General features: G+C 42.1%; 1 protein-coding gene across 2 annotated transcripts in view; it reads right to left on the bottom strand.

Annotated features, from left to right (window-relative positions):
* The window catches only part of pgm2 (phosphoglucomutase 2), a 58162-nt gene extending 48270 nt beyond the window's left edge, over positions 1-9892 (bottom strand). The window contains exons 1-3 of one of the 2 annotated variants that reach the window (XM_078215849.1): positions 9766-9892; positions 4479-4646; positions 440-546 (exon numbers count right to left, since the gene is read on the bottom strand). In XM_078215849.1, the coding sequence (XP_078071975.1) occupies positions 440-546; positions 4479-4646; positions 9766-9822 (332 nt within the window). In that variant the 5' untranslated portion in view covers positions 9823-9892. Of the gene's footprint in view, positions 1-439; positions 547-4478; positions 4647-9765 lie in introns of those variants that run through there. The other variant, XM_078215858.1, reaches the window with a different exon arrangement.
* Positions 9893-17453: the final 7561 nt, after the last annotated feature.

The following is a 17453-nucleotide window of genomic DNA, read 5'->3' as shown; positions in this document are numbered from 1 at the left end:
TGCAACCATTAGGTTCCGTTGCACTATGTGGCAGCCTGTGGTTTAGGGTGAAATTTGGAGTCAAAGACCTGCCCCACCCACCCACCCTCCCTGAGTCTAAAATGATCTAAATGCACAAATGGTTCTAGTGAAGAAAAACAACATTAGATGAGAAAATACCTTACTGCGTCTCCCAGGGGGATTCAGCCCTTTTACATGCAAATTAACAAAATTTGTAGAAGTTTTGGACAAATTAGATTTTTAAAAAATCATGGGGGTCATTACATTATTAGCTAACCAAATTGAAGCAACCAAGTTAAAACTAATAAACTGACAATATCTTCTTAAAGAGCAACCGAAGAAAGAAAAAAATAGGGGAGATAAGAGAATGGAAACAAATATAGAAAAATTCCCCAATGCCAGCATCCCCCCCACAAATGAAAGGCCAAACAAACTCCACCTTTGGCTGCTGCTTCCACTAGGAGGGTGAGCACGTGCATCAAACCCAATCACAACACCTCTGTCTTTTACATCTGGAAACAATTTTTCCAGACACCTGCACAAACCCTAAAGGAGGAAAGAAAAATTTAAATTAAAACCAATTTCTTTCAAGCTTCCTTTTAGAAATAAAATAAATAGCTTTAGAGAATAGTCTTATATTCTTGGGGTTGGGTTCATATTGCACAGGGGGAGAAATTTGTTCCAATAGGTCTCCTGTATTTTGCATTTAATTTTTGTTTTCTTTCTGTAGATATGTGTGATACTGTATGATGTATGATGTAATTTCACGATTCATATGTTTTAGGAGTGTAACTTTTAGTTTGGAAATTGGAATGTTTAAGTGTAAAGTGACTTAAAACCCCTGGTGAGAATCTGGTAAACAAACGTAAAGTAATTGCAATTCAAAGGCTGGTTTGTGTTTATTTAATACAGTCACTGTTAAGTGGGAAAACATTAAACAATAGATAATCTCATTCTGAGTTTCTTGCTGGAAATGTCTACAGTTCTGTTCATAAAGGTTTAAGTTATTGACATGGTCTTCTAGAACAAAGGGAAGTTTTGGAAATTGTAGACAATTTGTTGAATTTTTATCTGAGTCATCCCAAGGATGCCATGTTGCCATGGGGATATATTACAAGGGAGATTTGTTTTGGTTTATCAGTGTTTTCTCACGGAAACAAGCAGTTGGGATCTGGGAGGAGCTTTGAGAGAAGCAGGAAAAGAAACCTGTCAGGAACTGAGGGTTGTCCAAAACCAAGAATATTATCTTATTTTTGAGTAACTGAGCAAGAAAGCAGTATGCCTGAGCTGGGGTGTCCACAATCATGATGTGCTTAAGTAGAGTTGGAAGGTCACCTAGCCGGACGCTAGTGGAAACCTCACAAGAAATCTCACACTTCAGAGAATAACAGGAACAATGAGGAAAAGCAAAATAAATTAATGAGGGCTGCGGCATACTTTGGTTTGGTCCTGGGAGAAGTGAAGGAACCTTCAAGATCATAGAAAGTATAGAGGAACTCTTGAGTGAAAATAAAAGTGGAACAGGAAGGGTTCTGTTGAGAGTTTTGGACTTAAAGAATATGTGTTTATGAAATATAGTGCTATGTTGTAAGTACGTGCTTTGTTTAACATTTGTATAGTAAAGGTTTTTTGTTTAAAATGTGAAATCTTGTGGGGTAATTCTTTCAGTTAATAACTGGGAGTTTGAATTTATTTTTTAAAAGTTACTGGTCTCCCTCAAGATCATAACGATAGCTGCTAAAAATTAATTCCTCATGTAATATGTTCAATTTGAAGAACATAGAGATAGCAAAATACATTTTTGGCAATATTTCAGAAAAAAACTTTAGTCACAGATGAAGTTTACAATATCATGTCCTTCACCTTCAATGGAACACTTAGCAGCACAAATTTAATAACTTCATCCTTGGTGTCTACTTAATAGGCAGATAGTAAAATTATCCTTTTATTTCTGCCTTCTCAATCTTCATTTATTTTCCCCACAGCTTATAATGGGTGGAAGAAGAAAGAATAAGTCAACAATTACCTAACAGTTTGTTCCTAACAATTGAATCTTAACATTTTGCCTTGATTCTGTCCTTTAACAGAAAATTATACTGATTTGTGGGCCTTAGATTTAAAATATTTAATAAACAATTGGGCCTCAAAATGAGGATACACTGCTGAGTAAGCGGACACTTAGCAGTCAGCAACTTCAAACATTCCCAAATTAGGTATAGAACAGCTAAGTTGTAAAATCAAGTTCCTTAGTGCTACTGGAACAATGTGCTATTCTTCCATAACTGAAGCATAACTTCAGACAGTTTCATTTCACACAAAAGTCTCTATGGCGAAAACACTTGCCAACTGATGGCAAATTCCAAGATTTTAGTTAACTTGGCCATTTAGCAGCTATTTGAGTGGAGAAAAAAGGGATGGTCAAGTGAGAAAAGAAAATGTGTTACTATAGAATCCTGACTATATCCTTACATTTGAAAGCACCAATAATTTTCTTTCTGAAGTGCAGCCACTGCCAATTAATAGCCAGAAATAAAGTTCAATAAATAATTGATATGATGAGGATACTTAAAACTGGTTTTGATGGTGTGGATGAAGGAATGAATATAGAATATAGATCAGTTGGAGACTTGGGCGGAGAGGTGGCAGATGGAGTTTAATCCGGACAAATGTGAGGTAATGCATTTTGGAAGGTCTAATACAAATAGGAAATATACAGTAAATGCCAGAACCCTTAACAGTATTGATAGGCAAAGGGACCTGGGTGTACAGGTACACAGGTCACTGAAAATGGCAATGCAGGTGGAGAAGGTAATCAAGAAGATATACGGCATGCTTGCCTTCATCGGCCGGAGAATTGAGTTTAAAAATTGGCAAGTCATGTTACAGCTTTATAGAACATTAGCTAGGCTGCATTTGGAATATAGTGTTTAATTCTGGTCGCAACACTGCCAGAAGGATGTGGAGGCTTTGGAGAGGGTACAGAAAAGATTGGTATAGAGGGCATCAGCTATGAGGAGAGGTTGGAGAAACTTGGTTTGTTCTCACTGGAATGACAGAGATTGAGGGGTGACCTGATAGAAGTCTTCAAGATTATGAGAGGCATGGACAGAGTGGATAGTCAGAAGCTTTTTCCCAGGGTGGAAGAATCAATTACTAGGGTGCACAGGTTTAAGGTGCGAGGGGCAAGGTTTAAAGGAGACGCATAAGGCAGAGTTTTTACATAGAGGGTGGTGGGTGCCTGGAACTCGCTGCTGGGGGAGGTAGTGGAAACAAATACGATAGTGACTTTTAAGAGGCGTCTTTACAAATACATGAAGAGGATGGAATAGAGGGATATGGTCCCGGAAGGGTAGGGGGTTTTAGTTAAGTTGGGTAGCATGGTCAGTGCAGGTTTGGAGGGCCGAAGGGCCTGTTTCTATGCTGTAATTTTCTTTGTTCTTTGAATGTTGGCTAGGAGACAGGTATGATTCTGCTCCTGTGAATAATATCAGAGAATCCTTCACATTCACCTGCACAGGCAGAAGAGACCTCAGTTATAACATCTCCAGCTGAAAGGCAGATGAAGTATTAAATCAAGCATTGTAGATATTAATTTCCAGAAACAATCATTAATTACCTGTATATTTTGCATTCATTATGTTTCTGCATCAGCACAGTTTAAAACTAATGTCTTTTATCTTGCACATATCTAGCTCCATTAGAAAGCCGTCTAATCTGAGGTAGCTAGTAAACCCCAAGCTTCTCATATGCAATGATGTCTAATCTCCACTCCTTTCCAGAATGTGGAAACGCCGGCATTGGACTGGGGTAAGCACAGTAAGAAGTCTCACAACACCAGGTTAAAGTCCAACAGGTTTATTTGGCAGCACAAGCTTTCGGAGCACTGCCCCTTCATCAGGTGAGTGGGAGTTGGGCATATACAGACACAAACTCAATTTACAAGATAATGGTTGGAATGCGAGCCTTTACAGGTAATCAAGTCTTAAAAGTACAGACAATGTGAGTGGAGAGAGGGCCAAGCACAAGTTAGAGAGATGTGTATTGTCTCCAGCCAGGACAGTTAGTGAGATTTTGCAAGTCTAGGCGAGTCGTGGGGGTTACAGATAGTGTGACATGAACCCAAGATCCCGGTTGAGGCCGTCCTCATGTGAGCGGAACTTGGCTATCAGTCTCTGCTCAGCGATTCTGCATTGTCGTGTGTCGTGAAGGCTGCCTTAGAGAACGCTTACCCGAAGACCAGAGGCTGAATCTGCCAAATAAACCTGCTGGACTTTAGCCTGGTGTTGTGTTCCCTCTTACTGTCCTTGCCAGGATACCAGATAGTACACTTTGAAACATGTAAACTGTTTCTCATTTTAGGGAAGAGGGATGACCCAGATATTGTCCTCTTTGCCCCACAAACTGACAGATTAGCTGCTTGTAAAATCATTTTCATGAAGTTCAGCAGTTTTCCGAATCACGCTCACACGTCAACTTACTTGTGTTGTCTGAATAATTGTAAGGTCATTCATGTGAGAAAATCCTGGTCCCATGCTTGACCGCATCCCCGCTGTTCCAAATGCCATCCTTGATCCAAAACATTCTTGCAGCCGTTCAATGTCTCCATCACAGTTTAGCTGCCTGACTTCTGCTAATGTCTTAGGATTCTGCAAAAGCAAACATTATTAAAACTTCAAAGGTTTGCTGGGCAATATAACATCAAACTATACTTTCAAACTCATTATAAACAGCTGTCACATTCCTGCTGTGAATATATAACATTGTTAATTCTTGATAAAAATAGTTAACATTCCTTATAAATCTTGCTGCCCAAGCAATAACTGAAAGACTGGCATTAGTAACATCCAATCACATCACATCACAGCAGAAAAGGATAGGGTTGTAGAAAGGTTAGAGCTCAAGAGGCTGCCATTCGGTCTGTGAGGCCGTGCTGGCTCTCTGCAAGAGCAATTCAGCTCACCCCACTGTCCTGTTCTTTCCTCGTCAAGCTCCAGAGCAGAGTCACTTGCTGCATAAAAGAAGTTTTTTGCTCATGTCATCTTTAGTTCTTTTGCCATTCACCTTAAATCTATACTCTCCAGGTCCCTACCTTTCTAATAATGGGAACAGTTTCTCCTACCTGATCTTACCCACCCCCTCATGAGTTTGAACAACTCTAGCAAATCAATTCTTAACCTTCTAGGAAAACAACCCCAGCTTCGCTACTTTATTCAAACAGCTCAAGTCCCTGACTCATTTATTCATGTGTACTCTACCTGAAGGCAGGTCTTGGCTCATTGTCAACTGATTCAACCTGAACTGTCTGCTTGTAGGTTTTTAAACAGTGCTGGTTTGCCACTGCCATCTACTCTTTAGCTGTAGAGCCAGAAGACAAGTCCCAAGTCTACCTCAGTCGGAACAGCAATCGAACCTGCACTGTTGCTGTTGATCTGAACCACAGGCAAACTAACTAATGAATTGTGCTGGCCAGCCCCCTCAGTCCCTCACCCCAGAAATATTTCCATGAAACTTTTTTTGCACTCTGTCTAAAGCCTCTGCATCTTTCCCAAAGCATGGTGCCCAGAATTGGAAATAATACCCTCTTTGAAGTCAAACCAGTGTTTAAGACTGGTTTAACATAACTCCTTTGCTTTTGAACTTCATGCCTCTTGCTTATAAAATCCAGAGTCCTGTCTGCCTTTTTCCATTTTTGCACCATGGCCCTGCCATCTTCAACATTTTGTGCAGATATATTTCAATATGCCTCTGTTCCTGCACCCATTTTAGAAGGTTATCCTTAAGTTCAAAGTGTTCCTCTCTTCCTACTAAAAAGTATTACTTAGCACTTCTCTGCATTAAACTTACTCTGCCACACGTCTTCCCATTCCACCAAACTGTTCTACATTATTTTGAGGTTTATCACTATCCTCCTCATAGTTCACAATACTTCCAAACTTTGAAATTATGCTCTACACTCTGAAGTCCAGGTCATTAATATACATCGAAAAACACAAGAGATGGGAGCAGGATTAGACTATACCCGCTCTGCCATTCAATAAGATCAAGGCTGATCTTGGGTTTCAACTCTTTTTCCGATCCACTCCCCATATCTCTTGATCCCTATGACACCAAAAATGTTTCTATCCCAGGTGAAGGTTGTGGTACTGACCACTGGGGAACTCCACTTTATACCTTCCACCAGTCTGAAAAACAACAATTCACCACTACTCCATTTCTTGTCACTCGCCTGATTTCATATCCGTGCTGCCACTGACAAGTTTATTCCATGGCTTCGACATTACTGACAAGCTTATTACGTGGCACTTTATTGAACACCTTTTGGAATTCCACATACACTTCAACTGCACTATAATCATCTCTGTTTCCTTTAACAAACTTATGCTGGCTTTACCTAATTGTGCCACACTTGTCTAAGTGATGGCAAATTTGGTCCCGGATGACCATTTTGTAAAGCTTTCCCACCAGCGAGATTAAACTGAACGTCCTATAGTTGCTGGGTTTATACTTGCACCCTTTAATGAATAAACATGAAACGTATACAATTCTGGATCATCTACTAAGCACTTCAAACTGAAGGTGTTTACAAATGTTTCAGCCTTGTCTTTACACTGATGAGCTGGGCTCCCCATTATTGAGGATGGAGATATTTGTGGAATGTCCTCCTCCAAGCAGTTATTTCATTTTCCACCATCACTCACGAATAGATGTGGCAGGAGTGCACAACTTATATCTGATCCACTGGCTGTGGGGTTGCTTATGGCATGCTGATTCCACTATTTTGTATGCACGTGGTCCTATGCTGCAGTTTCACCAAGTTGGCACCTTATTTTTTGGATGCCTGGTGTTGCTCCTGACATGCCCTCCTGCAACCTTCATCGAACCAGAGTTGATTCCTCGGTTTGATGGTAATGGTAGTGTGGGGGATATGCCAGGCCAGAAGGTTGCAAATTGTGGCTGAATATCATTCTGATGCTCCCACAACACCTCACAGATGCCTAATTTTGAGTTGCTGGAACTGTTCTGAATCTATCCATTTGGCACAGTGGAAGTATCACACCACATGATGGGTGGTATCCTCAATGTGAAGACAGAACTTTATCTGCACAAGGACTGCGTGGTGATCACTACTATCAATATGCTCATTGACAGATGCATCTGCAATAGGTACATAAGCGAGAGCAAGATCATGGAATAGAATCATAGAATTCCTACAATAGAGAAGGCCATTCGACCCATCGAGTCTGCACCGATAACACTCCAACCCAGGCCTTATCCCCATAATCCCATGTATTTACCCTGCAAACCATTCTGACACCAAGGGACAATTTAGCATGGCCAATCAACCTAACACACACATCTTTGGAGAGTGGGAGGAAACCAGAGCACCCAGAGAAAACCCACGCAGACATGAGGTGAGCGTGCAAACTCCAGGCAGTCACATGAGGCCAGAATTGAACCTCCAACTGCGAGGAGTTAGAAAACTAACTACTCCTGCATGTTTCAGTGCCTTGTTCCAGAGGGTGGTAACTCAGCAGAATGAAATACATTCTGACATCTTCGTAACAAATTTTGTATGCACGTTGTCTAGTCCAGCGAGCTATCCAATCGATCTAAAATTACACTTCCATTCAGGCTAGCTCCAGTCATCTCCTCCAGTGCCACAAGTCACCCTCAGCAAGTGTGCTTACCAAATACTAAAAAAGTGGGAAATACCCCAAACTTTACACAGCCAAAATATAGTTCCTTCAATCATTAACAGAAAATGTTGGAAAATCTCAGCAGGTCTGACAGCATCTGTGGAGAGAGAATAATTTAGTTTTGCTGCAGCTATCTCGCACTATTTGTGCATTTTTAATGAGAGATTAACTATTACCCTCAGCACTCTTTGTTGGTCTTTGCCTTCAACACATACCTTGCATATTATGAACGCAGCTTAAGCTTCTGAACTTCAAATACATTTGTCACACACAACCAATTTACTCAACTTGCCTATATGCAACCTATTAACTTAGCCCAAGTTACTTCACTTATATTTCCTTACACACAAATAATAGTTCCATTAATACACTAACTACCTAAATCAATGACGGAAATGGGAAACAGAAATAACACTAAGAACAGCATTGTGGAACTTAATTTAAGACCCGCCATCATTCATAACAACCCTACTATTAATGAGATTTTAACCAATAATCTCATCAGCATAATATGTGTCCTATGATCTCATATGATTTGTTTTAACCCTCTAGCTGTCTTTATAGTAAATAAACAGAAAACTCTGGAAAAGCTCAGGAGGCTGGAAAGTTGGTGAGCAGACATGAAAATCTTTTCAGAGTGGATGCTGGCTGGAAATGTTATCATTATTTAGAAAATGAATTAGACCAGCCATATAAATACTGTGCTTACCAGAGTGGGTCAGAGGGTGTAAGTAACTCACCTCCAGTCTCTCCAGAGCCAATTGTGAAACAATTGTGTCAGCACTATGTGGGAATACTGTCTACTTGCCTGAATGAGGGCAGCTTCAATAAATCAAGAACTCAGCACAATCCAGGAAGCAGCAGCTTTCTTGATCAGCAGTCATCCATTACTTTAAATATTCAATCCTTTCACCACCACCACCAAGATGCTCTGCAGCAATTTGCTAAATCTCCTTTGGCAACACCTTCCTTGAATTAAGATGGCACTGGGACATGGTGACTTGTTGCGAGCTGTGCCCAACATATCCTCTAATTCTATCTTTTACTCTCATTCTATGTTTTCTCTATGTACAGTATGGTTTGTCTGTATAACACACAATACTTTTCACTGTATAGTAATACATTGTGGGGGGGGGGGGGGGGGGGGAAGCTGGGGTATTAATCGCTGGACTATTAATCCAGGAACTCAGCTAATGTTCTGGGGACCTGGGTTCGAATCCCGCATGACAGATGGTGGAATTTGAATTCAGTAATAAATATCTGGAATTAAGAATCTACTGATGATCATGAAACCATTATTGATTGTTGGAAAAACCTATCTGGTTCACTAATGTCCTTTAGGGAAGGAAATCAGCTGTCCTCACTTGGTCTGGCCTACAAGTGACAGTACTTCTTACTGTGCTTACCCCAGTCCAACGCCGGCATCTCCACATCATGACTACAAGTGACCCCAGAGCCACAGCAATGTGGTCGACTCTGGAGATGGGTAATAAATACTGGCCAGCCAGCGATATGTCCCACAAATGAATTTTTAAAAAGTGACAATAATAAATCAAATCAAATTCAAACACTCAGCCTCTAGCCCCTAGAAGGACAAGAACAGCAGATACCTGGGAACACCACCAGCTGGAGGAATTCCCTCCTGAACAGCAATATGGGTGTGCCTACACCTCCAGCAGCGTTTCAAGAAGACAGCTCACCACCTCCATCTCAAAGGCAGTTAAGGATGGGCAATAAATGCTGGCCAGCCAGTGAAGCCCAATGAATAGAGGAAGTGAGGAGTACATTTTGAGGAGGAATAGACAGGGAATGAGAGCGTGCACTTAACTAAAAGAGAGGGAACGTGTCCAAATGAGAACTGAGTTTACAGGAAAACAGATCCATCGACATGATTAACGTCTCTCTGGCTCTCAGTCCAGTGAAGGATGATGTGTTCATCTCTGTGCTGGGGGACAGTGACATTTCCAGCTGCCCAGCCCCGGACCTGCGGGGAACCCTCTCACCCAGCGGCTCCGCCTCTCACCGGAATCACTCGCCCCCTGTCGGCCCCGGGCCTCAGCCTCCTCACCTTGTCCCACTCCAGCCACTGCACGATGGCCCGGTCCAGAGCGACATTCTTGGCCATTCCGAGACCCCCAGCAACTCGGCTCCAGCCAACTCACAACCCGCACCGAACACTGACCAATCACAGCCAGGGCCCGCACTGCTGACCAATCACAGCCGGGGCCCGCACTGCTGACCAATCACAGCCGGGGCCTGCACTACTGACCAATCACAGCCGGGGCCCGCACTGCTCACCAATCACAGCCGGGCCCGCACCGAACACTGACCAATCACAGCCGGGGCCCGCACTGCTCACCAATCACAGCCGGGGCCCGCACCGAGCACTGACCAATCACAGCCGGGGCCCACACTACTGACCAATCACAGCCGGGGCCCACACTACTGACCAATCACAGCCGGGCCCGCACCGAGCACTGACCAATCACAGCCGGGGCCCGCACTGCTCACCAATCACAGCCGGGGCCCGCACCGAGCACTGACCAATCACAGCCGGGGGTCCGCACTGCTGACCAATCATAGCCAGGGCCCGCACTGCTGACCAATCACAGCCGGGCCCTCCCACTGCTCACCAATCACAGCCGGGGGGGCCTCCACTGCTGACCAATCACAGCCGGGATCTTCATTGTCAATCAGATCAATCGGAATTAGCACCTCCGCTACTGACCAATCAGCGCCAACACCTCATCTACAGGCCAATCACAGCCGGGTTGCCTCTACTGACCAATCAGCACCAGCACCTCCACGACTGACCGACCAATGCTCTCCACACTGGCCCCAGTCTGTGAGCTGAGGTTTAGGGAGGAATGTGGCCTTTATCCTCTTTTTAGGTCAAACCAAACCAAGTAAACAAACTCAGATTAAATCAGGACAAAGTAAAAGGGGCAGCTCCCCAAAAAGGAGGGGGAACAGCCCGAACAGAAATCAAAGTACAAAGGAAACTTAAAAACATCAAATTAAAATGTGATTATTAGGGTCAATAATGCACCCCAACCCCTGCGGTGCCCAGCGGGCGCGGAAAGCGTCAACCTCGCCCGTGGACACCGCATGCTCCCTCTCCAGGGACACCTGGCCGCGAACGTAGCAGCGGTAGAGGGGAAGACAGTCAGGATGGACGGCCCCCTCAATCGCCCGCAGCCTGGACCGGTAAATGGCGCGTTTCGCCAGGCCCAGGAGCAGGTTCACGAGGAGGTCGCCATCCCGACCCTCCCCTCTCTGCACCGGGTGATGTGGCCTTTATCTCAAAGGGGAGGAATTGATGCTTCAGTTGTGTAGCACCTTCATCAAACCCCATTAGAAACCATCAAACAAACTATCATTCAGGGTCCCATATCTCAATCAGCAAGGATATTTTGACCTAGCGGGGAGAAGTTTGAAGAAATTAGGAATAAACAATGTCTATGTGCCCAAATTCCTGACCCTCTTGTGCAACATATCCAGTTGTTCAGGAAGTCAGCCGCAAACTAATATCCATTTCAGGGATTTATTTTAGCTGCTTGCAAGTCCATCCCCACTGAGGAGTGAGCAACAGCTCCTCAAAAATGCTGAATTTGCTCTTATGTTGCAACCAGTTCTGTACTTCTGATTAATTTTGAAAATTCAGGGATGAGAAATTTCCGACACTTGGGCAGAATTATGACTTTGGATTACAGAATTCCACCTTTTAAATATTTTCCCACCTTTGCCTGATCAAGGGAACCCACCTCTTTAATTCACCCACAATTTGACTCGCTTTCCATGGTTGGGAGACAGAAATATGTTTAAATTTATTTATTAGTGTCACAAGTAGGCTTACATTAACACTGGAATGAAGTAACTGTGAAAATCCCCTAGTTGCCACACTCCAGCACCTGTTCGGGTACACTGAGGGAGAATTAAGTGTGGACAATGCACCTAACCTGCACATCTTTCGGACTGCGAGAGGAAATCGGAGCATCCAGAGGAAACCCATGCAGACACGGGGCGAATGTGCAGACTCCACACAGAAAGTGACTCAAGCCGGGAATTAAACCCAGGTCCCTGGCGTTGTGAGGCAGCAGTGCTAACCACTGTGCCACCATGTCACCCTATGATAATATAAAGTAGGAGCAGGAGTAGACCATTCGGCCCTTTGAGCCTGCTCCGCCATTCAACATCACGATTGCTTATGCTCTATCTCACACCATACTTCTGGATACCTTTAGATTTAGAAATCTATCACCGCCTTAAATATATTCAGTGATTTTGTGTTCACTGCCTTCTGTCATAGAGAATTCCACAGATTCACCACTCTCTTGAGTGAAGAAATTTCTCATCTCAGTCCTAAATTGTTTACAACATATCCTCAGACTGAGACTCTTTGTTCTGGACTCCCCCACTATTGGGAACATCCTTCCTGCATCTACCCTTTCTAGTCTTGTTAGAATTTTATCGGTTTCTATGAGACACCCCCTTATTCTTCTAAAGTCCAGCGAATCTAATCATAATCAGCACAACCTGTCCTCATACGTCAGTCCCACCATCTCAGCAGTCAGTCTGGTAATTCTTCTCTGCATTCCCTCTATAGCAAGAACATCCTTCCTTAGGGTGGCACAGTGGTTAGCACTACTGCCTCACAGCACCAGGGACCCGGGTTCAATTCCTGGCTTGGGTCACTGTGTGGGTTTCCTCTGGGTGCTCCAATTTCCTCCCACAGTCCAAAGACGTGCAGGCTAGGTGGATTGGCCATGATAAATTGCCCCTTAGTGTGAGAGGGACTAACAGGGGTTACATGAGGTTATGGGGATAGGGCCTGTGTGGGATTGTTGTAGGTGCAGGCTCGGTAGGCCAAATGGCCTATTTCCGCACTGTAGGGAATCTATGATTCTATGAACTAAGGAGAGAAAACTGCACACAACATTCCATGTGTGTCCTTACAAGGGGCCTATATAATTGCAGCAAGACATCTCTACTCCTGTACTTGAATCCTTTTGCTATGAAGGCCAACATACCATTTGCCTTCTTTACTGTCTGCTGCATCTTCATTCTTACTTTCAATGACTGGAGTACAAGGACATCATGGTCTTGTTGCAGTTTCCCCTCTCTCAATCTATTGCCTCCCTGTTTTTGCTACCAAAGTGGATAACCTCACATTTATCCTCATTATACTGCATCTGCCATGCATTCATCCACTTATTCAACTTGTCCAAATCACACTGAAGCATCTCTGCAAACTCCTCATAACTCACCGTCCTTGTGTCACCTGCAAATTTGGAGATATTATATTTAATCTCCTCATCTAAATCATGAACATATATTGTGAATAGCTGGAGTTCTATCATTGATCCCTGTATTACCCCACTAGTCACTGCCTGCCATTTGGAAAAATACCTGTTTATTCCTACTCTTTGTTTCCTGTCTGCCAACCAGTTTTCTATCCATCTCAATACACTACTCCAATCCCATGCGCTTTAATTTTACACACTAATCTCTTATGTGGGACTTTGTCGAAAGTGTTTTGAAACTCCAAATAAACCACACCCACTGGATCGTCCTCATTAACTCTACGAGTTACATCATCGAGCATTTCTAGTAGGTTTCTCAAGCATGATTTCCCTTTTGTAAATCCATGCTGATTCTGTCCAATTCTACCACTGTTTTCCAAGTGCCCTGCTATTAAATCTTTTATAATGGACTCCAGCATTTTCCCAACTACCGACATTAGGCTGGATGATCTATAAATTTCCTATTTTCTATCTACCTCCCTTTTTAAATAGTGGAGTTATATTATTTACCCTCCAATCTGTAGGAACTGTTCCAGAGTCTATAGAATGAACACGAATGCATCCACTATTTCTAGCATCACTTCTTTAAATACTCTGAGATGCAGATTGTCAAGCCTTGGGACTTCAATCCCATCAATTTCATCAACACTATTTTTCTACTAATACTGATTTCCTTCAGTTCATCCCTCTCACAAAACCGTGTGTTCTCCAATATTTCTGGTATATTATTTGTGTCCTCCTTTATGAAGACAGAACTAAAGTATGTATTTTGTTGGTCAGCCATTTCTTTATTCCCCATTATAAATTCCTCTGTTTCTGACTATAAGGGACCTACAATTGTCTTCACCAATCTTTTTCTCTTCACATAGCTGTAGAAGCTTTTACAATCAGTTTATATGATCCCTGCAACCTTGCTCTTGTACTCTATTTTCTCCTTCTTAATCAATTTTTTTGTCCTCCTTTGTTGAGTTCTATACTGAGTCTGCTTTTTTCTTGCCAAACTGCCTCTTCCTTGGATCTAATACTATCTCTAATTTCCTTTGTAAGTCATGGTTTGCCCATGACTTACAAACACATTTTTTCCCATTTTGGTTTTGTTCCAAACAGGAATGAACGATTGTTGCAGTTCACCCATATGCGCCCTTTGAATATTTGCCATCCACCATCATCCCTTTAAATAACATTCCCCAATCTACCATAGCCAACTTGGGCCTCATACCATTGTAGTTTCCTCTTGGATTCAGGATCCTAGTGTTAGAATCAACAATGTCACTCTCCATCTTGATGAAAAATTCTATCACATTATGGTCACTCATGCCTAATGGCCTCACTCAACTAGATTGCCAATTATTCCTTTCTCATTACACAACACACAGTCTAGGATGGCCTGTTCTCTAGTTGGTTCCTCAATGTATTGGTCCAGAAAACCATCCGTATACACTCCAGGAATTCTTCCTCTACAGTATAGTTATTAATTTGATTTGCCAATCTATATGCAAATTAAAGTCACCTATAATTACAGGTGTTCCTTTATTGCATGTATCTCTAATTTCCTGTTTAATGTAATTCCAAACATCACTACAACAGTTTGAGAGTCTATATAAAAACCCCACTTATATATTCAGTGCTTGCTATTTATCTGCTCTACCCATACAGATTCCACATCATTGGAGCTAATATCCTTCCTCACTATTGCGTTAATTTCCTCTTTAGCCAGCAATGCCACCACATCACCTTTTCTATTTTGTCTGTCCTTCCTAAATACTGAATATTCTTGGATGTTTAATTCCCATCCCTGGTCACGCTGCAGCCATGCCTCCATAATCCTGACTATGTCATACCTGTTTACATTCATTTGCACAATTAATTCATCCACTTTATCGTGAATGTCCCACACTTTCAGGCACAATGCCTTAAGGCTTGCCTTTTTAACATTCATTGTCCCATTCTCATTATTTTTTACTGTGGCCCTGTTTGATTCTGGCCTTTGATTTCTCTGCCTATCACTTTTCTTATTCCCCTATTGTCTTTCATTCTTGTCCTTGATTCCCCCTCCTTTGACTTTTTGCATAGGTTTCTAACCTCCTGCGATTATAGTTTAAACCCTCCCTGACCACTCTAGCAACTGCTCATCCCAGGACATTAATCCAGTCCTAACCAGGTGTAAACCATCCAGTTTGTACAAGTCTCACCTCCCCCAGAACCGGTCCCAATGTCCCAGGAATCTGAAACCCTCCCTCCCGCATCATCTCTTTAGTCACGTATTTATCTGATATATCCTGTTATTTCTGCTCTGACTAGCTCATGGCACTGGTGGTAATCCTAAGATTACTACCTTTGAAGTTCTACTTTTCAGCTTACTTCCTAACTCCCTATATTCTGCTTTTAGGACCTTATCCCATTTTTTACCGACGTCATTTATACCAGTGTGTATCACAACAACTGGCTGTTCACTCTCCCCCTCCAGAATGTCCTGTAGCTGCTCTGAGACATCCTGCACCCTTGCAGCAGGGAGGCAACATGCCATCCTGGAGTCTTGTTTGCGGCCACAGAAATGCCTATCTATTCCCCTTACAATTGAATCCCCATTGTGATTGCTTTCCCACACCTTTTACTCTTTCACTGTGCAGCAGGGTCAACCATGGTGCAATGAATTTGTCTGTTGTTGATTTCCCTTGAGATGCCATTTTCCCCCTACAGTATCAAAAGCAGTGTGTATATATATATATATGTTTTGCAGGGGAATGGCCACAGGAGATTTCTGCACTGCCTAATCCTCTTACTCTGCCTGGTGGTCACCCATTAACTTCCAACGTGTTCAGCCCCTCAAGATTGTTTTTCAGTTAGTTCCATTCGAACATGGTTGATTTGTATCTCAACTCCTTTTGAATGCATTTGATCAATATTCGTTGATGTCCTCACTTTATATAAATCTATCAGTCTCATTTTTGAACTGTCAACTTGTCTTTGGACCTGGCCTTTTAGGGAGTGAGTTTCAAATCTTTAAGTGGGTTGTGAACAGTCCGACCAGCGGAACTACTTTTTCCAGTTGCTTTTTTAAAAAATAAAAATTTCACTTGTGTTAACTGAAAGCCATTTATTTTGCAAAATACAGATTTGAATATATTTGTGCGATCATATGTGTTTCATGGAATTAAACCCCCCCGAACAATTCCAGTAAAGGAGCAATATTTTATCAAGAAGATAGAGCAAGTCCCTGAAAGATATAGGTCAGTACTCATAATACCAAAAAGAACCCATAACAACAAGAAATCCATACAATTCGGCTGTTCATCTTTTATTTTATTTGATTGGAGATCAGTGGTTAACATCTTATGTTCTTGAGCACATTTAAAACCAGAATACCACCAAAGTATAGTAAGAAGTTGCACAACACCAGATTAAAGCCCAACAGGTTTATTTGGAATCACAAGTTTTCGTGAGACTTCTTACTGTGCCCACCCCAGTCTAATGCCAGCATCTCCACATCACAACAATGTATAGTCAAGTTTTTCAAAAGGCATCTAATTTGATATTCGCCCTGTCGTGGAAATGTCCTTTCTAGTAAATGTTCTAAATGTGGCTTTGAATTGGTGCTTATCATGAGGTGTTTTCTGTTAAATATTAAGAGGGAAAAGTCTAAGGTCAAGAATTTATTGGCAAAACTGTATATGGCTTGCGGATATTCATCGCAAGTGATAAGAACAGTATTTTCGACATCTTTCCATGATAATTTATCAGTGACAATAAACCGTCAGTGGTAATTTAGATAAAACTATTGAATTATCATCTCTGGGGAACTGAAAAAGAGCCCTTTTGTTCAACTGTAAAAACGTAGTGTATAAATCCAAGGTTATGAAGTGGGGAAAAACATAAAGATGGGTACATAACACATAAAATGGCTGCCTGGCACATAAACAGTCACCTAGGAAAGAGACATTAAACAGGCACTGACTTTTAGTGCAGACAGCTACTTGAAATTAAAACATACAGGACAGACAGTTATTTAAAGTTAAACATGCAGGGAACAAATACTACAGGAAACAGCCAGGGCGTGAGGCACTTTTAAGATAAGGACAGATCTAGGACAATAAGAACTGATAAAGAGGTTAGCCACAAACAGGAACGGGAATACATAAATGCAGGAAAACCAATTACTGTATGTATAGACCAAAACTAAGTCATTGATAGGGAAAATGTACCCATTCGATGAAACAATGCGATGTTAAAAGCCAATGTCTGTATATGTCTGGCTGTAACAATGTGTTAACTATCGATCCTACTCAACTGTAATGATGTGTTAAATGGCTAATGTCCAGACTATCCATTGTCTGAAAAGTATAAAAATGAACCACTCCCATTGTATCATTGAGAGAAGGTAGCTGCTTAAAGTACTGCGGAGTGCCAGTGCCCTTTCTCCACGAAGCTTCATTAAATAAAACTGTATTGTTGA

The sequence above is a fragment of the Mustelus asterias genome, chromosome 1 (genome assembly GCF_964213995.1).
Source record: "Mustelus asterias chromosome 1, sMusAst1.hap1.1, whole genome shotgun sequence".
In the NCBI taxonomy this organism is placed as follows: Eukaryota; Metazoa; Chordata; class Chondrichthyes; order Carcharhiniformes; family Triakidae; genus Mustelus; species Mustelus asterias.
Note: the sequence above shows the minus strand (reverse complement) of the source record. Positions and strands in the feature narration are given on the sequence as shown.